At 39.7% G+C, this 21,886-nt stretch overlaps 3 protein-coding genes across 6 annotated transcripts in view; 1 reads left to right on the forward strand and 2 right to left on the reverse strand.

Annotated features, from left to right (window-relative positions):
- Positions 1-1,609: 1,609 nt before the first annotated feature.
- LOC108138164 (voltage-dependent calcium channel subunit alpha-2/delta-3) overlaps positions 1,610-21,886 on the reverse strand; it is a 42,053-nt gene continuing 21,776 nt past the window's right edge. Inside the window, exons 4-17 of one of the 4 annotated variants that reach the window (XM_017260254.2) lie at positions 21,376-21,486; positions 9,160-9,636; positions 7,797-8,078; positions 7,024-7,731; positions 6,336-6,549; positions 6,075-6,280; positions 5,755-5,984; positions 5,342-5,374; positions 5,058-5,162; positions 4,732-4,993; positions 4,106-4,585; positions 3,394-3,549; positions 3,179-3,335; positions 1,610-3,112 (exon numbers count right to left, since the gene is read on the reverse strand). In XM_017260254.2, the coding sequence (XP_017115743.1) occupies positions 2,919-3,112; positions 3,179-3,335; positions 3,394-3,549; positions 4,106-4,585; positions 4,732-4,993; positions 5,058-5,162; positions 5,342-5,374; positions 5,755-5,984; positions 6,075-6,280; positions 6,336-6,549; positions 7,024-7,731; positions 7,797-8,078; positions 9,160-9,636; positions 21,376-21,486 (3,615 nt within the window). In that variant the 3' untranslated portion in view covers positions 1,610-2,918. Of the gene's footprint in view, positions 3,113-3,178; positions 3,336-3,393; positions 3,550-4,105; positions 4,586-4,731; positions 4,994-5,057; positions 5,163-5,341; positions 5,375-5,754; positions 5,985-6,074; positions 6,281-6,335; positions 6,550-7,023; positions 7,732-7,796; positions 8,079-8,139; positions 8,159-8,330; positions 8,367-9,159; positions 9,637-21,375; positions 21,487-21,886 lie in introns of those variants that run through there. The other 3 variants (XM_017260255.2, XM_041710161.1, XM_017260256.2) reach the window with 3 other exon arrangements.
- LOC108138169 lies at positions 15,282-15,783 on the reverse strand. The gene has a single exon (XM_017260260.2). It carries the CDS (start codon positions 15,716-15,718, stop codon positions 15,536-15,538), a length of 183 nt encoding a protein of 60 aa, XP_017115749.1. The 5' UTR covers positions 15,719-15,783; the 3' UTR covers positions 15,282-15,535.
- Positions 18,263-20,327, forward strand: LOC108138165 (CLIP domain-containing serine protease 2). The gene is made up of 2 exons (XM_017260257.2): positions 18,263-18,499; positions 18,560-20,327. Exons 1-2 carry the CDS (start codon positions 18,296-18,298, stop codon positions 20,060-20,062), a joined length of 1,707 nt encoding a protein of 568 aa, XP_017115746.1. The 5' UTR covers positions 18,263-18,295; the 3' UTR covers positions 20,063-20,327.

A 21,886-nucleotide genomic window follows, 5' to 3' on the forward strand; every position in this document is an offset into this window, starting at 1 on the left:
CATTTCCAAATATCTTTTTAGTCAGTAACTGTTTTTTTAATTTTACATGAATGCTAACTTGTCACTTGTTTTCTGTTATGATAATTCGGTCTCAATTTAATTATTGAATTAAACAATAAAAGACTAGGTAAATTAAACCAAACCAAAAGCGGCAAATTAGGATTTACAAACTTTTGGGGGGTTTATTCTTTTCTCTGAATAAATGTGTGAAGAGAGTGAAGAGTTCTTTAAGGGATCGTTTTATTACATGTTCTATATACTTTAATTTTTTGTAGTTTTGTTTCGGATGGCTTTATATAAATGTTCCATATAGAAAGATGCTTGTATATAGGGTTTATAGAGAGCAAAAGTGTGTTCATATTTAATTTATAGTTCATTTTGTTTTCCTTTTTTTGTGGTTTTGTTTTAGCAAAAAGCACGATTTCCAAAAAGCAAAAATCGCATTGTCAAAAATTTGATTTAATTCGTAAGTTAATAATGGTAGATTTAATTGGTTTCTCATTTTGTTTTCCATTCCATTAAGACCAATAAACATTTCATTCGTTTTTTTTCAATATATTCATATGCCTTTAGAAAATTATGGACTACACATACAAACATTCGATTTCTTTATAAAAATAAACAAACATAGAAAATCTTGCAGAACGTTATTATACTATTATATACTTCAGTAAAGTTTTATTTTCGTTTTAATTTTTTTTTACCTTGATATGGAATTGTTGTTTTGCAAAAAAGTTGAATACATAAATATGTTTATTATTTTCGAGTTGAAGTTATGCGAAGGAATGGAATGCCATTTTACAGTGGGTTTGTGGAGAACAGGAGTGAGTGAGAATGTAGCCGAAGATGCCGGCAGAGTGAGGGATATAGGGGGAAAATGTTGGATAGCGATCTTAACTGTACGGTGTGTATATTGTGTTCTGCCTTCGGTGGCCTACCAGGTATATCCATTGTCTTATCTCACACATTCCCACCCACGCCACTTATAGTCAGTCAAGGTCCCCAGCCATGCACACACACAAACACCCACCCAATCATGCACACACTCCAGCTCAGATTACGCATACGCACGGGTGTGCCACCCTCGCCCTGCACCATCGTCCAATCCATCGACATCGTCATCGTCATCGTTTAACAAACAGCTCTTATAACTTACGACTTACAATTGATTACTCGGTTTAAGTTGTGTGTTAAATTAGGTTTATTACATATATATTTACTATATATTAAATATTCTGCTAATATTTCATCTAATGCTTGTATGGATCCGCCCTTTGCATGCTCTTCTTCCTGCCGGTACTGTTCATTATCCAGCCCTAACTAACTACATTATCTAACCTTCTAATGGGTGTAAGAATTTTTTATTTCCGTTTTTTTTTTTGGGTTTCCTCTGACCACTTCCCGCTTAAAGCTGGACAGGCGATACCGAGCGAAACTTTTGAAATTGTGTATGCTTGATTAATGACTTTCGAGTTAAATGTTTTAATATATATTTCCTTATATAATCGTATTTTTTAGTTTAAGTTAATTAGTAGTTATTGATTTATAAATTGTTTTACTTTGCTTGCATTTTTCTTTTTCGTTAAGTATTTTTAATGGAAGACATTTTTTATACAAGTTTAAGACACAGAAAATATTCTTTCTTTATATTTTGTATATGTTTGTAGGTGTGTTTTTGTGTGTTTAGAGTGAGTGAGATTGAGTGTCGGTGTGAATATGTAAGTGTTTTGGGTAATTTTTTTTTATATTTTTAATAGTTTTGTTTGTTAGTTTAGAAAAGAACTCCAATAGATATGTAAATTTCTATGTAGGTCTAATAAATGAATAAACCCAAAGAACATACTGTTATAGTCTAAAAATTAATGAGACGATTACTCTAGTTGATCGGTTTTGTTTTCGCCTTTTGCTTCTTTTTGTATGAATGAGGTTTGTATAAAAATGTATATAAAATAAATTATTTTTCTTTTTCCACTTTGTTTTTTATGTTTATTTTCTGCAAAACTAATCAAATATTTATTTAATAATTAACTCGTTTTTTCTTTGCTTTCGTTTTTCTTGATTCTGTCTAAATTGGATGTCAACCATGTACATATCAGATATGAACTGTCTATATCATTGTTCTGGTTTTATTTTTATTTTTGTTTTTGCTGTGCTTTTGTTGTTTTTACATTGCTGTCGGGTATTTCAAGTCTTCCATTTGTTCAGTGAATTCGATTTTGTTTGGTTGTAAAATATATAATACTTTTGATATTTGTGCGTACGCAGTTGAGTGCAAAAGTAACTCCATTTATTTAGTATTAAAGTTGTACGTTAGAAAACAGGAAAAAAACGAATTATTTATCGGTAGGAATTTTGCTCATTTTGAATATTTTCTGATACTATTTACATAATTCGACTGATAACTGTTTTTCCCTCACTATTACATTCAGTTCATGATTTTTGCACTGTCCCTTACCTTTGCATGCCTTAATTTATATTTAGGAGGAAATTATTCACTTTAATAAATGGTAAACAAAGCTCGCTCTAGAATACTTGACTAAACAATTTAGTTTTAAATGCTATTCTTATTGCACGCATACATACAGAATTCATGTTTAGCTATAGTTTCTTCTAATTGTCAATCAAAATATTTTCCTGCAAATTATTGTCTACAAACATAGGGATATAAACTCGTTAGTATTATCTGTATAACGTTGCTCATTTTACGAATCTTCTAATAAATATTTGCTTTTTCTTATTACCTCATGTAGGGGCAAGTGGTTGACCACAGCTTCCATCTCGATATAAATCAACAAACTCAAACTGCGTATTTCTTTTGATCAAAAGAAATGTTCGAACTCTCTAGGGAATCATTCGCTTATTGTTTTCGACACAAAAATAGTGCAAACCTAATTCACAATACTCATTTAGTGCTCATATCACGCATTGGCCAGCACGAAGGTCACGGTGACCATCAGGAGATGGGCCACAATCACCGAGCCGGACATGTGCAGCAAGGTGCTGCCACGCCCACATTGCTGTATCTCGATCTCCTCGGGATGGTAGTTGATGCATTTTTTGGGCCGCCGACGCGACTCCTGCTCCTGTTCCTGACGTCTCGTACTGCAGGCTCCTGGAAACCAAATAAACAATTGGTATTCATATAGGTCTTCTTCATACATATCTAAACAATACCCACCGATAACACCCGCCTCCTCCAAAGGCTCGATGTCCAGTTGCTTGGATCCACACGGACACAAAGTGTCCACCACCAATAGGATCAGATTGCTGTGCGGGATCTTCTGGACGCTGAATGGACGCTCGCATCCAGATACATGACAGTTGGTTAGTTTACCCTAAAAACAAATGCAATTTTAATGACTGATCAGTTTTCCTCTCTCGATTGGCACCCACCTTGAGTGGATTGTTCTGACCACCCTGATTGAGTCGCTCCGGCTGAAGCATGTAGAGATCCGTGCGCAGGTCGCAGCGTCTGGCATTCTGCGGATCCGGTGAAAATCGGGGTCCCACGTGGGGCTTATGTTGCCTAGGCGGTGGCGTCGTATACTCCTAAGACAGAAGAGCATTTTTAAAACTGTATTTCCATTTCTTAATTGTTTCTGTTGTAAAAACCGTAATCAATGTTGTTAGGAAATAACCATAAAAACGCCCTCGTCAATGTTATGGCCATTTATCCATTTAACTGAGAATGATATTTGATTGGCAATTTAATGATAAACTCGCCAATGTATGACATTCCATCTGGTGACCATTATTTCCCAAGGGTTTGATACAAAAACCGAATTTTTAGGTGCTTTTTTAGGGTTTTTGGAGATTTGTCAAATAAAAAATTCCTAAAGCGTCCTTTTGTTGTAACTTGGCCAAAATTAGAGGTGTTGTCATCAAAATCTATTTTTTTTTAAATTATTTTATGACCAATTTTTGAATTTTTAATATAATTTTTTGCAAAAATTTGAATTAACCAAAAAAATATTATTTAGTCGAAAGTAGCCGTAAAGCTTTAGGAAATCATTTAGGTAATTATTTCTCAAATTATAAAATGTTACAGTTAACAAATTTTGTTTTCAGAGTGAATACGAGTCTTTAATTTAGCTCCCAAACTTACCACGTCAGCAGTGGTGAAGAACTCATCCATTTCCTGATCCACTTGCATGTTGTATTCATTTCCGAACTCGTATTCGTCAGAGTAATTATTGTCGACAAACACAACATCCTCGTTGTCGTAGGTATACTCCTCTTGTGGCCAGGCTCGCAATGCGGCTGGCATAAAGGACAACCAAGTGGCACTCAGGGCCAAAAGATGGTTGAAGAACCATGAGCCCAGTCGATTTGGCTCCAAAATGCCACCTGCCGCCGTATAGGGATTGTCGGCATCGGAACAGACACCCTGGTAGTCGTTGACCGTTACTCTTTTGTAGATCCGATCCTGGACCAAGGAGTCCATTATGGTGCCATCGATTTGACCGAAAAACTTGCCCGTGTGCTCCATCTCTTCGGATATGATCACGAATCCGCTGTTGTCCAAAACATAGCAGTCGAGATTGTCCGATGCACAGGTTCTCTTGCAGCCCGTCATTCCGGTGCACTAAAAGAGATGAGGATTTAGTAAAATGTTTGATATTTTAAATCTAAAATTAAAAAGATATTATATTTTTAAAACACTTCTCAAGCAAACAAGTTTATAACAAATCGTGACTTTTGCGAAGGCTATGTAACTTTTATCACACTTACGGCAGAGGTGATGTTTATAAAATGTTTCGCTAGGGAATCGTGCTGAAACTGGAGACCCACAACCCCCGCTGGAGCTTTGTGACCCCGATGCTCGACAAAAATGGCATGTGAGGCGGTCACCAGGGTTGCATTCGATTTAATGGCATATCCCGAACCAAAGGGTACACTGTACACAAAACTGTCCGGTTCCACGGAGTGCTGATCTATGGCTCGCTTGTACCAGGAAGTATCCATGGCTCTTACATTATCTTCGCTAAAGTGACTGTTATATAAATGAGAAATAAGTGGTTAAAAAATTTCCAAAAATCATCAGCTTTAAAACTTACGGCTCGGGTGTATCCTCGGGTCGCTTGACGTGATCAATCCACCGGAGAAGACCCGATCTCGTGGCCACAAATGAAGTGGCAACCACAAATTTCTGATAGCCTTGCCTAGGAAATAAAAATAAATATAAATTAGACCTCTGGATGTGGCAAGATTTTAGTAATTTGGGGCCAGCGCAAGATATTTCTAGGGGATGGTCGTTCAAGCCACTCCGTGCGACTGGTCCTCTAAAGCGATTGCATTGTTTAATTCTACTCCAATTCAATCAAATTACTCTTCGATTTACCTCTTAAGAATTGCCATCAATGTGGCGATTGGACTATAGAAATTATTCATATAAGATTGGTGCGTATCAGTTATAAATTGCATTTTTTCAAATAATCATTTTAAAATTATTTGCATAGGGAAAGAATATTTTTGCATTATGGTTATTCAGGTGAAAGTGCAGAGTTTTAGCATAAAAGAAAAAAAGTATTTGCCATCAAAGAAATAGAGTGAGGAAAATATATGCGGAGAGAAAATGGTTTTGGTGCTTTAGTAAAAATTTTAAATAAAAAAGGCATAAAAGTTTCTAAAACAAACACTAAAAATTATTTAAAAATAAAATTTTAAATTAAGTTCAAATTCTAGGCTATGTGTGGTTTGTTTCTAAAATCAAACTAAAATAATAAAAGTTGGACAATCTATAGTTGAACTTACTGCTTATCCTCCTTGCCGCTGGAGGATCCAGTCGTGTTCCTGTCCAGTCCATCGGTCACCATGGCATCGCGCACCAAGCTCTGGATGAGGGTTCGATCGCAGAAGTAGGGTTCAGCCTTGCGAGATCCCTGAGAGTTTGAGTGCTGCGATCCAAAGTGGCTCGATCCGGGCGAATTGCCGTTGGAGCCACTGTGCATGTTGTGATGTGGCTGCGGCGACTTGGGTCGAACCTGATATGAATTACATAACCGGGATTACCAGACTGTCTGGATAGGATAAACCACTTGTGGGTATTCATCTCCCCCAGTCAGATTGCTTACCGACATCCACTTCCAACCAGGGCGTCCGGCGCGAGACAGAAAGTGCAATACCTGCTCCTCTGGCGACCCGAAACTGGGCTCCTGATCGCGCGAGGAGTACTCGCCGGAGCTCTCCCGTTCCTTCTCCAGATCACTAACGCTATTGTACTCGCAATACACCCAGTCTGGATGTACGCGCCAGTTGTCCCCCTTAAAGTATTCGGTAACTGCAAAAAAATTGTATTAAACTGGAGGTAAATAGAAGGTATTAAGTGAACTCACCGTTGTTACGCGAATGCCGAATCTCCTGCTGGGAGACAAACTCATGGCTACCGTATTTCTCCGGGAGCACAATAGCCAGTGTGAATGGTGTATCCTCGATGGGGCCGTAGAAGTAGCGATGCGTTCTGGTGGACACCCTCTTGGAGTCATCGTAGTGGTTCATCACGGTAAACTCCGTCTCCCCCTCCTTTGGTTTAATCATGTCACCGCGCATCTATTAAAACAGGAGTTAATAGAGTATTATTAAAGTTATGAAAATTTATATATATTATATTTTGTTTTACTAGTAACCAAACTGAAATACATTTGAGCCTGAAAGGGGGTTTAATCTAAAAATTTGTATTAGTATTCGAATATATTTTAAGATATTGATGGCGTTATTAAAAAGGTTAGCAATAATTGCAAAACAAGCCACAATTAATTGACTGCCGAAAAGTATACATTGCAAAATGCATGCAAAGACACCATATTAACTAAGATATTTGAAAACATTATAAAATTATAATTATAAATATAATTATTATTTTAATTATAAATAAAAGTGTGAATCAAACATGAATTTAAAGCGAAGAAACAATAAAATATATATGTGCAATATTTAATTTTGTTTGTGAACTATATGTTTTTGATTTTAAAATTGAATTATGTGGAAATATTATATCGAATATATAGTGTAAAGCCAACCCACCTCGTTCAGCAGATTCTTGTTGATTTCGATGATTTCGTTATTATTGCCGAACTCCGTCTCCGGCAGTTCCAACTCCGTGATGTCGACCGACGCGTACTTGGGCTTCAGCTGGTCGATATACTGGTTGGCATCGCCCAAGGGCCGCAGATCGGGGTGGTAGAGCACCCGCCCGTTGTTATCCACGATAAAGGAATAGCCATTCGGTCCCAGCTTGTGCTGGGGGATCACCTTGCGGATCTCCTCGATGGGCACATCGGTGCCCACCACGCCCAGCAGATTGGCCACGCGCACCGAATGGTTTCGTCTATCGAAGACCGGAGTTGAAACTGTCGTCACCAGGCGACGCTGGTACTCCGAATCGCGGCCCAGTCCGCCCGACTTGCCGGCCACAAATACCGGACTCCAGTGGACCGGATGGTCGGCCTGGTACATGATCATCGGACGGGCCATCACCAGGGCATAGTCGATCACCTTCCGGCGCGCCTCGTCGTAATCGTTGATCTGGACAAAGAAGCCCTTGTTGGAGCAGGCCATGTCGTGCAGATTGCTCCTACTGCCAGAATCGCTGCCGATCAAGTAGGTGAAGATGCGGACGGGCATGTGTGGCCAGTTGTACTGTTTGATCACATCCTTGTGCGACTCCGAAGTGCTCTCCGTGATCAGCATAATGGCCTGGTTGCACTGACTTCCGGCTCCAGATTGATTGTACTGAAATATGTGAGGGGAATTACCACATTTACTTTCATTTTTTGGCATGTATGTAGGTATCTTACCTTGTGCAGCAAACTGAAGGCGTACTCCAGACCTGCCGTAAAGTTAGCCGTATCCTGCAGCTTGATGGCCTTGACAGCGGACTTGATCTCCTGTATGTTGTCGGGTGTGGCCCGAACCATGCGATCCTTGAAGCACGGCACGGGAGTTTTCACCACCTCCGAAAAGGTGATGAGATTCACGAAGTCGTCTTCGCCCAGGGTGTCCAGTATGTTGAAGGCGGTGGCCATGCCCAGGTCAAAGGACTTCTCTGTCATGCTCGACGAGGCATCCAGGAGAATCATCTAATGGGGGAAAGGACATACATAAATTGAAATCAGTAAATATCTCTAGGAAGGCACATACATATATTTATTAATTGTTTCCAATAGTTAATAAGCAAAGTAAACAAAAATTGTTCAATAAGTCTTCAAATTAAACTTAAATTGCTTCATGGTAAAATTAACACTTTGGTAGAACCGCACACAATATAATAAATTATGTATAATAAAAGAAATGATAATCCATATGAAGATTATTTTTCTTTATTGATTTACAGCCTGATTCCCTAGGCGCATTAGCATTTAGCAATGCTACTCCGACATGTGAATGGCACGAACAGCTGATCTGTGTTTGTTTACTTTCGAATTTTGGCAAATCCAAAAGAAATTAATCACAAATAATGAATATGAGTGAGTTTACTCAACTCTTTAATGCTTGGACGACTAGGAAGGGAAGCTGATTGCGTTGTTTGAAGGATTTGCAATGGAGACCACTACAGTTTATACTAAGAGCAAGAATCCCCGTATATGTGGGAGTTATTTCCTGCCAGAGATCCAGCAGTAATGCATTGTGGTACTGCGGGCAGAATTTGCAGCGTACGCTCTAGGTTTCAGTCATTTTTATTCAAAATAGATTTTATATTCAAAAGATATCAAAAATTGCGCCAACCGTGCATATAGAAAACAGCTGTTATAGTGGTGGACCGAACAAAACATCGTTAAACATCGGTATTTTCCGATATTTTTCATAAATACGTCCGTGGCGAATGGTTTTTAATCGCATTTAATTATCGCATTAATTTTAAATGCGGCATTTAGCCTTATTTAATAATAATAATTTAATTTTACAAAAAATCTAATTTAAACCAAATAGAAACTATTTTAAATCTAATTTTTTTCACATTAATTGTAGCATTTAAATATTAAATCATGCATTTATTATGCATTGTATTAAAAATTATGATTTAATGTTTCATTAAAAAATTATATAACATTTTAATGTCAATTCAATTTTTGTATCATTGTATTTTTTGAAACATTAATGGTGTTTAATTGCAATTGCTGAATGGGTGATATTAGTGTCAGACGAAAACGAAATACTCACAATATCCTTGGGCGAGGAGGCGGCCTGGACGAACCAATTGTGGGCGCGGAAGTCGTGGATGAGCTTGCTGCCCTTGGAGCCCTCCGGGGGCCAGGCGGTGCCCGGGAAGCGGCGCAGGAATCCTGTGGAGGAGCCAAAGTACTGCCACGACAGGGCCGGATCTTGCTCTAAGTTGTTCTGGAACAGCGGGTCCAAGTGGGCGCTCCACTGCAGCGCCGACTTAACGTCCGCCTCGTCCAAGTCGACGCCGTGCGGCACCAGAATCGAGCTTAGACTGAGATTGACCGGCAGGCGTTCGAAACGCCGCATGAACCGGATGTCCATGTGGCGGGCTCCGTCCGCCAGCTTCCCATCGGCATTATACTCGTTGATACGCCGGGCATCGTAGTGCTGCTGCTGTCCCCCCAGGGGCGATTCCCCCTGACCCTGGCCCTCCAGCTCCGACAGGGCCGCCTGCTCCGCGGAGTCCATCAGGCGCTGAAATAAAAAGAGGAGTTGTTCGGTTACTCACTCACTCACCATCAATCTGCTTAAATATTTCTCCAGCGTAATGGGATAGGAGTTGTAAAAGTTTGTGCGCTTTATGCAATTTATTCTCTTCGCTGCAACTTAAATTGCACAAAGCACTGGAGTTTGCCTTTCTTCGTTTTGCCTTATTTTAGCAAACTTTCGGTTCGACTTGGGCGTGTGTATGTGGAGTATAATTCAAAGCCCAGGGCCCTGGGATATATCTGCGCGGTAATATCGAAATTCAGCTTAAAAGTATGCCACACTTTTTAAACAACTCTGGTTGTGCATTATTGATGTACACTTTTTGGATAAAACTCTTATGTCTTTTCATTTTGAAATACCTTTCCATCTTAAATTTTTATCTAAGGTATATTAAAACTTTATCATCAATAAGTCATTCCGTTTTCGTTATTTTTTGGAGCCATAGAAAGTTACCGCAATATAAGTAGTTATTATTTATTTGTTATTTTAAGAACATAAACTTCGTTTAAATTCAACTAAACCTTAAAAGACATTTAAACAGTTGATAAACCTAGTTATAATTACGGCCAAGTGTATGGGTGGTTTTACCAGCTAGCATATTCAATTGGATTCCAATTTACGACACAGGCGGAATTTAACAAATCACTGGGTTGCCGTGGAGGTATTTCCAAGTTGGCGCACAAATTATCTTCACAAGTTTAGCTCGGTGCCCACAGTATGCATTTTCATAAGACGCAAACAAGAACTTTAGCTGCAGCGAAATTAGACCCAAAAGGGGGGCTGCTCCCCTCCCTTTCGAAGGAGGACAAACACCTGCAGTCATAGACACTGAGAGACGTGCCACGCCCACACCCGAACCACCGCCCCCCCTTCCCCGCGGGGAAAGAAAAAGAACGGATTGTGTTTGGTGGGTGAACTTTAGTGCACCTGAAGATGCTGCAGTGGCTGCCGAGCTAAGCTGCATGTGGGTGCATTGAAATAGTTCAACTACTTTTGCACAATGGGAACGCCGAGCAGGAGAGTAGAATAAAAATGCTTGAGCTTCGGCTTGGTTCTCTGGGGCATATATACGCCCAGTCCGAGTCTGAAGAAGATTTCAATGTAAATTGGCTGCCGTTGGTGCCACGGGAATGTGTCAGCGGCTTAGACAAATGGCAGGGGTGGAGTTTTTAAGGGCTGGAATGCCAGTTGGGGAGTGGGAAAGAAAGTTGTTGCATTGAAAACTTCTCCTCAGGTGGGCCATGATCCCCTCTCCATCTGCAAACTGGCAAAGTTATTTGCACATTTTCCGAGAGCTCGAATTAGTTAAGGAATCTTAAAGTTTGCCCAAAAAAGGTGTTGAGTAGGGAGCTAGTTAAGGCATTAAATAATAAACACTGCCGAAAGTGAGTCAATAGAAAGGATCACACTGGGGGTAAGTGAGCGACTAGAGCGACTAAGAGAAAATGGCAAGGAAGTTTCTATCGGATTTCGAGTCTTTGGTTGGCAGCAGACGAAACTTCTGTTCCATGGCCCAAAGGCAGGTAAAAATGGATAAAGTTGCTTCCAAGTAGTTATTCAATTTGGTCGGCTCCTTTGGAGCTGAGGGTTGGAAGTGGACATAACCGCTTTTCTCATTAGCCTTTCAAATTTCATTAGACAATATATTTTATTTAAATATGTGCAAGGAATGACTTACAATTTAAGTTACATAGCAGTTTAAATATTTATATTTGTGAAAAATGGGACTTAAACTTTATGAGGGTAATAAAAAATATATTGTTACATACGCTTAGACTTAATTTTACCTAACTTAAACTATTATGTTTTTAAGTTTGAAATATTGCATGAACTTTTTTCATGATTATTTTTGGGGGTTGATTTTCTTTTAGCTTAACATTCCCCTCAAATGAATGTACTGAGAAATTGTTGCACCAAGAATGACAACACCCTATAAGATGTTATTCATCTGAACCCCCAGTTTTTTCGCAAAGACCAACAAAGTCATAGCCATGTAAATAATTGCCAACATGCGTAGTCGCTTTGTCTAGCTGAACTCGGGATGGAACATGGTACCGAACGGCAGACAAAAAACATGGCCGTGTATTATGAAATATTTGTTGTACATTTTTTTGCTACAATATTATGCACTTATGGAAAGGTCGAGGCAGCGCGACAGAAAAGATATGCACAGGAAGGGGGTGCAAAAAGCGAATGAAAAAAAAAAACAAAAAAAATGAGAGGTGTCTGCGTGGCAGAAAGGGTTGCATGGATGGGTACTTGGATGGGGATTGGGCTTGCAGACCCGACCCTGAGCAATGCCCTCTCGCAGACACACACAATTCTCAGTTGACACCAGCTGGCTTCCCTGTCGCTCGTCTGTGCAGCTGTCGACATCTTAACATTCAAAAGCCAACAATGACAACGCCAACGATGGCTGGCTATGGCAATGCCACTGGAACGGGGTCTAGAAGACCAAAACTGCGACTGAGACTGCGACTGAAACTGCGACTGAGACTGAGGACTGCTCAAATGTCAGCGTTGCAGTGCCTGGGTTTTGCCGGAATTAGCAAAATACAGCTACTTGCACGCAATTTGTTCGCAAGAAGGATAAGGACTCTGGGCGTTGGCTGGAGCAACAGCCTGAAAGTGTGCTGGGCAAAAAGAAAAGCAACGGCTGGGTAAGAACGAACCCGCGTTGACCATTTGCCAAGTGAAAAGCCAGAGCCAGCCGACTGATTTTCCATCCCTCAGCTCCCCCTTTTTCCACTTTGCTCACTGGATAATGCAAGATGTGTGTTTAAGCTACGATTTCTAACTTTTCTTTTTCCAGCAATTCTTTCACAGCGATTTTTTTCCCTTTGCCAGACGCCCAATATATTTGCCATCTGAATGGACGTGCCAAATGTTGGAGCAATAAGTTGTGCAGCCGAAAAAGAAATTTATATTACGTTTTAATATGAGTTCAGCTAAATATTTGGGGGGTTCTTTTGTAGGTAAGCCTCTGATCAGTATGAGTAGCCCAGCGGCAAACAGGCTGACATCAAGTGGGTGGCACCTGTTTTGGTACCTTTCCTCTACAAGTCGACTCGGTTCTGCTTTGCTCTGTCTGTCCTGGCCAAATCTGTTGGGTATTTTTAGCCACAAGTGTGACTGGCTGACTGGCTGACTGGGCTTCTACGACACATTCACACTCGCATTTAATGCGGTCTGCTTTGGGGATTATAAACACTTTCTTACCCAGTCAAAGTGTAACTTTGCAATGTGGTTGGGTCTTTTCTTCTTCCCTGGAATCCATAAGATTGTTGCTAAGCTCAAAAGTAAAAAGCTGTAGGGTTTTTACCAAGCAATATTAAATGCAACTGCATAGTTAGATTGGCAATAAGTCATGCCATGAACTGAAAAATTAAACCAAATTAAGAAATACATTTCACAATAAACCAAAAAACGTTTCCTTATCATTGAAATTCAACCTTTAAGCCATTTTTATTGGGTCGTAACTATTTAATGTCCAGATCCGTAAATCTGTCGCAACTGCAATTACAACGTAGAGTAAGTGTCAAAAAATGTGTGTGCTGTCATTCTGAAGATTCCATTCTCTCGTCTTTTTTAGTGGAAGGCAAATGCTTTTAGTGTGAAGACATTTTTTGTCGCGTTTCTGCATGTTTCTATTTAAAACACCCGAACAGCTTTCCAATATACTCGATACATACACACTCTTGTCCCCTATCCAACCAACCATCGTCCCCTCTCGCTCTAGCTGCGTCTGCCCTCTCGCTCGCGCAATGTCAACGTCAAAGTGCAAGTGGCATTATGGCAAAGGAGTCAACAGCGCACAGGATGTGGGCGTGGGTATGTGGGGTGGTGGGCCAAAAGGAAAACGAACCGAGCAGAGACACTGTGTAAAACAGTGCTGCCTAGCTATGTTTATCAAAAAAAATACAAATCTGTCAGAAAAAGCAATTAAAAGGAACAATATTCTACATTTTTACATTGCAATTGACATATTTAATTTAAAAAAATATTTTAAAATTGTAAATTAAAGACGTCAATTTTCAGTTTCTAAAATTAAATTGAATTTGAACCGTAACGACACTACAAAATATATATTTTTATAGCCAATTTGTATGTGTATTAATGAGTTTATTAATGGCTTACTTGAAACTCAGAGAAATAAATCAGTAAAGATGGCTATAACTATCATTGTCATTTTAGTTTAAAACTAATTATTTCATATAGTTTAAATTTTTTTTTTAAATAAATAAATAATAAAATACACACGAATTTCTAAAATCTTAAAATATAAATCAATGAGTCCCTAATAAAATTAAATCGATAAAAAAGGACAAAATGTCAACACTAGTGGGAAATAAATGACGACGAGTGCAGGGGCCGTGACTGTGCCATTTTTCCGCCATTAAATGCAATTTTAAAGTCAATTTTAACTTGCAAACGAATGCAAATAACTGCTGTCAGCAACAGGACACGATTAGTGAGAGTGCAGGACGAGACGGAAGAGTCCTTAAAGGTTTCAGGTTGCATTGGCAACAGCTCAGTTAAAACGGCATTGACAGGCGTTGATAGAAATCGAATTAGCAGCGGCGATTGCCACACGTTGTTTGCTACATTTGCCATCGAAGTGTGGTGGTGTACAAATTATTACGCATACGCCTCCGAACAAAGTGGAAAATGAGGTGCGTATGTGATGCCTGTGTGTGTGTGTGTATTTGTGGCATCTGCAGTTGCCTTTATGTTTACAGGCAATTAGCATTTTAATGCCGCACCAAACAAAGGGCAACCTGCAGGTGCCCAACCGAGTGATGCGAGGCCAATGGTACATAAAAGAGAGTGCACATATATGTACGTGGGGCTGAGTGTGACGTTTACGGGGGGAAAAGCTGAAGGCTGAAGGCTGAAGGGTGAAAGGTGAAAGGGGCGGGGACTGGCAGGTGCTCGTCTGGTCGCGCTCGAGTTGCTTTTCATTATTTTTCATGTTCGACATGAGCGCAAATTGTCGTCGGCAGGCGAATGGGGCCAGCGGGACGCCAAATACTATAGCACTTAGTTCGCAGTTCCCGACCAAAATCCGATATATAAGTACCACATATTATGGTTAGTTTACGAGTCTAAGAAAGTTATTTTAAATAAAAAAAGTCCCTTCTTAGTCAAGTATCAAGGCATTTGACAAGTCAATATTCATTTTCTTGTTCCGATTTAAGCATTTATTAAAAATTTAAGAAAACAAGTCATTTTATAAAACCACCTTTAGACTTTTATAAATAATTTAAAATCAGTTATGAAAAAACCTGTGAACAGTTTTTTTTCGTATATTGTTTCAGTGAATATGGCCTTTATTTAGTTATCTTGATATCATAGAGCTTAATCTAATGAAATCTTTGATTTTATTTTATTTTTTAACTAGGCGCTTACGTATTTGATTTTAAAGTTTGAGAAAAAAGAAGGTTAAAGAAACAATTACAAATTATTTTCGGTGTGACTTATTATTGCGAACTTCACAACGACTTTTTTAAAAATTACGTGAATGCAATTTAATTTTAATCGATCTTTGATGCTAATATTCATTTCCAAGATTAAATTGGCAGAGGCAATGAACAGAGGGGAATGTATATTCTGGTAAACAAAAAAACGGGTTATTATTTCTGCTTTTATTTATTTTCTATCCCAACATGTGCGCGCTAATAAAATCTCACATACGCAATGTTGTTTATACAATACCCGCGTGCGATGACCACTTCACCTGCATAAGCAGTTGTGTATTGGCAAACAGGCTCACCAATTTCAATTACCATCAATAGTTTGTCGGCTTAGAGGTTTTTATTGGACATTTTTCGTGTTTTTTTTTTTTTGCATTGCACAGTGTATTGTTATAGAACTAAATATACGATTATCCGCGCTGTTGATGCTGCCTGTTAACACAGTTAAGAAGGCCCTGTATGTCCTTCAGATCGAGCACCAAATTACCGTTTTTGGCATAGAAGCCGCCGTTGCAGCCCTGAGGTGCCGCCACACAACAGCCAACAATCAGGCAGCCAATGAGCAGCAGCAAGACAAAGGTATGCGATTCCATTTCCAATCGATGTGTTCGTTGCAATCAGCGGAGATATACTGCCGTTTTAATTCAGCTTTGCAACGAGATTATATGCTCAAATAATCGAACCGGGAGATTCCCACAACCGAATGCAGTGCAACACTACGCAGGTATCAATTACCAGGGTAGAAACGGGTCAACAATTGATGGAATCGCAAAGCTCTCCCAGCTCAAAACTCGTTGTTCACTAGAGGAATTTCCGATGCGAATTGACATGTGCATCTCATTATCATTTAAAGCGATATTCCAGGTTCACAGCAATATTTACTTTTTGTTCTAATGCCAATAATATGCCGGCAAAGCTTTTCAGTCTTTCCCACTCGGCGACGCCTCTGGCAAGCTAAGCTTGTCAGTCGACTTTAGGCCAAGAGTACCATAAAACCGGTATCAATATATGACAATTATGAAGTGGGCATTGCCCCAGTACTGTTAATCAAGATTTCATCCCCACAAATATGTTTGTGGGATATAGTCAAGGCATATGTAAAATTTCTGGCGTCATTGGACACATTTTGCAAGAAAACTGGGACTTTACATTCAATTGCCCCAATTGATTATACAAAATAAAATTTATTATATGTTTTATTTTTGGTACTGATAACTTAATACACAGGAAAATAAAGTAAGACTTTGTAAAAGCTGTTAGAATTAAATTTATATATCAAAATTATTTTGGAATAGACTATTTAAAGACAATTTTGTATTTTGCTTTTAGTATTGGTATTGAGGTATTGAGGTTTTTGCTTGTTGCAAAATTTTGGTTTTAGAGATAAGCAGTGGCCGATTCGCGTGTTTGATTTATAAATAAATTAATTAATTCGTTTATTTATTTATTTAGGAACAAACTTTTATAATAACATAAATTGGACGTTAACGGTTAGGTATGTTTTAAATTCTGGATTAAATATAAAGATTTTGTTTCATCCCAGAAGTCCCCACTTTTCTTTGTGTCTCGCTTATCGATGATTTTGTTGCTGACTGTTTTTGATGTTGCCACGACTGTCGTGTGGGTTGGTTTTTAATTAATGGTGCTTTGTATGCGTTTTGGCCAGGACCAAGGACCTTCGGCTTACTGGAGTCAGGGAATATGGGTACAATTGGTTTATGAGTGCGTGCTGTGCACAAGAAAACGTTTGTAAGGACCAAACAAACCAAAACAAAAACGGCGGGCACAAAACGAATTTAATCGATATTTTGCGGAAATAATGAAAAATTATTTATGTATACCCACGCACTGGACGTCATGGCCAGGGTGAAAGTGGGACCCGCCCACTGTGTTGATTATTATATTTAAATGATAAGCAGTGGCTTATTGGCTTCACTGTGTTTGTATTGCCGCAAATCTCGAAGTAAGTTGTAAATAATTTCATAATTAAATTAAATGGATGGGAGAAGTTAATGTAGTAGGGCATATAAAACAATTCACCATTAAGGAAATTTGCCCAGGGGAAAACTTTCCAGCAGATGAATGGCCTGACATCGAAGACGAATGAGTCAATGACAGAAACAACAAGCTAGACGGTGTGATGGAATCACAGGGAATATTATTTATGTGGAGAACTGGGGAGGCTGGCTAAGGAGACACTTTTCCAAACCAATCAATCAAAATGATTCGCTTGAAATACAGTAGGCCATTTAAACGAAAGCTCCCATTTAAAGGCCTCATTAACGACACTTTTCTATTTTTATTTTTTGGTTTTAGAATCTTTATCTTCGGACGGATCGAAAATACCTTCTTCACTTTATAGCCAAGATCATTGGGCTTGAGACTATGGGTTTTTTACTTCTCTGATCAATAATATTTAGATTTTTTTGTTCAATAACATAACATTTAGACTGTACTTTTCTCATCTTTTTCTTTGATTTATAAAACACAAAGTAAACAACAAACTAGAGCTTGAGAATTTGGCTTTGGCAAAACTCCTATTATTTAAACTATAACCTTATCGCTTTTAGAATTCTCGGAAACGTAAGTGCAAAGCTTAACAGCATGAGATAAGGAAAGAAAGTTGAATGCCCAACACTGTTATTATCGAAAATATTTTTAAATTTGTATGGGTATATGTTTAAAAACAATGAAGCTTTATCGATTTTCCGCTGATTTTTGCGATCTTTCAAATGCTGTATGTTTTTTAATAAAACAGTAACTCTAAAGGATTAAACAATAACTATACCTTGTAGTTAATTTACCAAAAAATAAATACAGCGAAGTCATAATTTTTTTTCATTTTCATTTCCGATTTTTTTTTTGGGAGCTGTCATATAGCTATATAGTCAAACATGAACAGCAACAAAAGTTAGCCAATGCATTTGGACGCTGACTTAAGATCATATTTCGGGGCAATCTGTATCTGTATCTAAATACAAAGCATTTAACAATTGAATCACCAAGTGGTTGGGGTTTTTTGTTTCCGTTTCGATGCGTAATCTCTGGTCGGCTTATCAGTTAACACGAAGCCGGACGGAGCTATGCGGGTTATCAGCAAGCGAAGCTGAGCTTTAAAAGGTACTTATTCTTGCGAGAGACCGTAGTATTGTTTTCACCGCAAAACAAGAATGCGTCTTCTACGCGGAGTGCTTTATATCCTGTGCCTTCTGCTGGCCACTTGCCATGTCCTTGGACAGCAATGCAGTGACTCAACAATTCACAAATGCGTTCCGCGTCATACGTGCCGGTATCAACTGGGCTATCGAGCGCTAGAGGCAGGGAACTTCGGATGTCATTCCACCGAAATCTGCTGTAAAAATGATAATTTGCGTGTAAGTGCCTTGGTATGCGGTTATGTGAAAGAGAGTTATATTTATTGGTGGCCATTTTAGACTGACAAACAACTCGTTGTCGTTGATGAGCCGGTCAACCCCAACTGCGGATGGGTCAACAGCAGAGGAGTGACCTTCGTCATGTCCGATCTAGAAGGCATGGCCCAGGAAGCCGAGTTGCCTTGGATGGTGGCTCTTCTGAACGTAAATCGCGAGTACCTGGCTGGCGGTGTCCTGATCTCGCCAGATGTGGTTGTAACAGCCAGACATGTGACCGACAACCTAAACGCAAACCAGCTTATTGTGCGGGCTGGCGAGTGGGACTTTAAAACGGACACTGAACAACTGCCGCATGTTGACGCTGGCGTCAGGTTGATTATTCGTCATCCTGGCTTCATCAAAAACACCGGGGCCAATAATGTGGCCCTTCTGTTCCTTCAGGCACCTTTGAAGCTTGCCAGTAATATCAACCCAATCTGCCTGCCGAAGTCGGATAGGAACTTCGACTACACCCGCTGCATCTTCAGTGGCTGGGGTAAGCAGTCCTTCCAGGACTATGCACACATGAACATCATGAAGAAGGTGGAGTTACCAGTGGTCCCCAGCGATAGGTGTCAATACGCACTTCGTCGATACTACGGAAACGAGTGGGAGCTCGACAACAGCCTGATGTGTGCAGGCGGAGAGCCTGGCAAGGATTCTTGCAAGGGCGACGGTGGTTCTCCGCTGGCCTGTCCCCTGCTAAGCGATCCCCAGCGCTATGAGCTGGCCGGCATTGTCAACTTTGGCGTAGATTGCGGAATTCAGGGCGTTCCGGGCGTTTATACCAACGTGGCCAAATTTCGCAATTGGATTATCCAGGAGACCAACCGAGTTTCGAACGTTGGCGAACAGGAGCCGGTTTTTTACCCACCTCCCCAGCCCGAACTTTCCATTCCGAATAACAATAATATCCCAGCAATATGGGCCACAGGCCAACAAGAACCAAACTTTGACAGGAATGAAGGAAACAACCAAGGTCAGAGAGGAATGGGCAACAACCAAGGTGGCTCCAATTATAACGGACCTAGTATTAACAATGATTTTTCAAATGGAGGTCAACCGCCTATGCAGAATCCACCTCAACGCAACGATCCAGGCTTAATCTGGTTTGAAGGAAATAACCAGGGTCAGAGGGTAAGGGGCAACAACCAAGATGGCTCCAATAATTACGTTCCTAGTTTTGACAATGGTTTTACAAACGGAGCTCAACCGAATTTTCAGAATACCCCAACACAATGGGCCGCTGGCCAACAAGAAAGGAACAGGAATGATCGAAACAACAATTACAATCCTAACTTTGACAATGGTCTTTCAAATGGTGGCCAAGTGAATGTTCCTCAATTTGGCGTCAACGAAATTGGTCCGCAAAATGTAAATCCTGTCTGGAATGGAAATGACAGCCCCATCAAGGCAGTTGTTCGCCCGGCCATAATCGAACCTATCCAAACCAACAATGAAGACGATGAAGGCGCTGCTGAGTTATTTTCAACAACACCGGACTACGACTTTAAGTTAATGTAAATGAAAAAAGAAAAAAGAAAAACAATAACAACCAGCTTGAAAAATGTAATGTTTTTTTTTTGCCAACATTTAAAATACGACTATATTAGAATGTGTTCCATTAGTCATTTGTTTTCAAGTATATTATACAATGCAAATCTGATTGAACTTTGCAACCGTAGTTGTTGATATCTCTTATCTGTTTCTTTAGAAAAACATTGATTTCAGGCCAGGCATAGAAATAATAAAATTTAAATAAATAAATATTTTTTCGCTCCAGAAGAAATGTAAATGAATATTTTCAATTTAGCTGGGAAATCAAGTGGGTAAACTTGGGTAGCCGAAAACAAAACACATAACCAAGCAAAGCCATTCTCTTTTCACAGTGACATAGGAGCCCCTGTTTCCGTTTATCGATAATCCACTGTTCATCATTAACCCATCGTGGCCCGCGGCAAATAACCCAGATAGCAGAAGGACTTCATTGATACGCAGGACACAGACAGACCGCAGAACGGAGGCGGGGGGCGGGGGGCGTGGCAGGCAACTCGTCGTTTGCCAGGAGCGGAACTACGGCTCGTGACATCGCTGGGCACGCACACGCAGCAGCTGCGGGCGCCATCAAAAACTTGAGCTTGTGGCGGGGCGCACTTTAATTTCAATTTGGCGCCGACCACCGCCACATCACCACCCACAGGTCGACCAACCTCCCTCCACCCACCAGCAACACCACCGCAATGAGACTGGCCCCACGGCAATTTATTGTTTTCCACTTTACGCCAGTGTCCCACTGGAGACGGTGTCCCGTCCGCGTGTTATTGTTTTGTTGTGTTTTTTAGTGCCGTCCTCAACATTTGTGAGTACTCCCCCCGCCACTTTTCCCTTGAGCTTTTAGAGATTGAGCCACTTGTCAATTGTAGGCGCATGGGAAGAGCAGGGTATGGTACATTCGAAAAAACCAACCAAAAGCACATTTCTTATCGCCAACATGGCGTATGAGTTATAGTATGTCATACTTTGGATAAGGCTTACAATTCTTGTTTTAACTATATAATTTTATTTAGGTTACCATAATTCAAAAAGTTTAATAAGAGTTACTCTAAGGGCACCGGATACCTTCAATAAAGTTTTTTAAAAATATTTTTATTAAAATTAAAAAAAAGTTTTTTTGCTTTCAATTAATTTTAAAAATGGATACAATAAATTCAATTCATTATTATTTTAAGAATAAAAAACAAACTTTTTGAATTTTCTTCCATTTTTGTCAGTGTAAAAGGGCAGGAGGTGGTGTAAAGGCCCGCGTCGAAAAGAAAGAGTCAGAGATATTTACTTACCATAACAGCATTGCGCTTGAAATCCATAAAGTTCTTCACCTCGCCGGCCAATTCACGCAGCAGGATAATGCCATCCTTGCGCTTCACTTCGATGTCGTTGTCCTTGAAGCGCTGCAAATGAAAAACAAAATCATCAGATACACAATTCTCAGTACATTCTACTGTCGTCAACAATAAAACTGATGGGCGACGGTTCGAGACTACAAAAAAAGGGTTAAAGAGCTGTAAAACTTTTGCGCTTTCTTATTGTCCAACATAAAACGCCGATGTACTTTCGAAATGGCTCTCGGCTTGAAATGGGAGAGGCGTTTCTATGGCCGCAGGCGACTCTTAAATTGATATTTAATTGATTTTAATGAATCTTATTAATTCAATGAGGTTTTCAATAGCTAAGCGCCCGGTTTCTGTGCGATTTTCCTAAAAATTTGCTAGCATAAGCGTGGTAAATGCAGCTAGTCATTAAATAAACGTTGATTAAATAAAGCAACTAACTTTATGCTTATATTGAAAT

This window comes from Drosophila elegans, unplaced genomic scaffold, assembly GCF_018152505.1.
Source record: "Drosophila elegans isolate 14027-0461.03 unplaced genomic scaffold, ASM1815250v1 contig_814, whole genome shotgun sequence".
Taxonomy (NCBI): Eukaryota; Metazoa; Arthropoda; class Insecta; order Diptera; family Drosophilidae; genus Drosophila; species Drosophila elegans.

Coding starts and splice junctions, on each gene's coding strand:
- LOC108138169 (XM_017260260.2), bottom strand. CDS start 15,718: ATGGAATCGCATACCTTTGTCTTGCTGCTGCTCATTGGCTGCCTGATT.
- LOC108138165 (XM_017260257.2), top strand. CDS start 18,296: ATGCGTCTTCTACGCGGAGTGCTTTATATCCTGTGCCTTCTGCTGGCC. Junction 18,500..18,559: donor GTAAAAATGATAATTTGCGT/GTAAGTGCCTTG, acceptor TGGCCATTTTAG/ACTGACAAACAACTCGTTGT.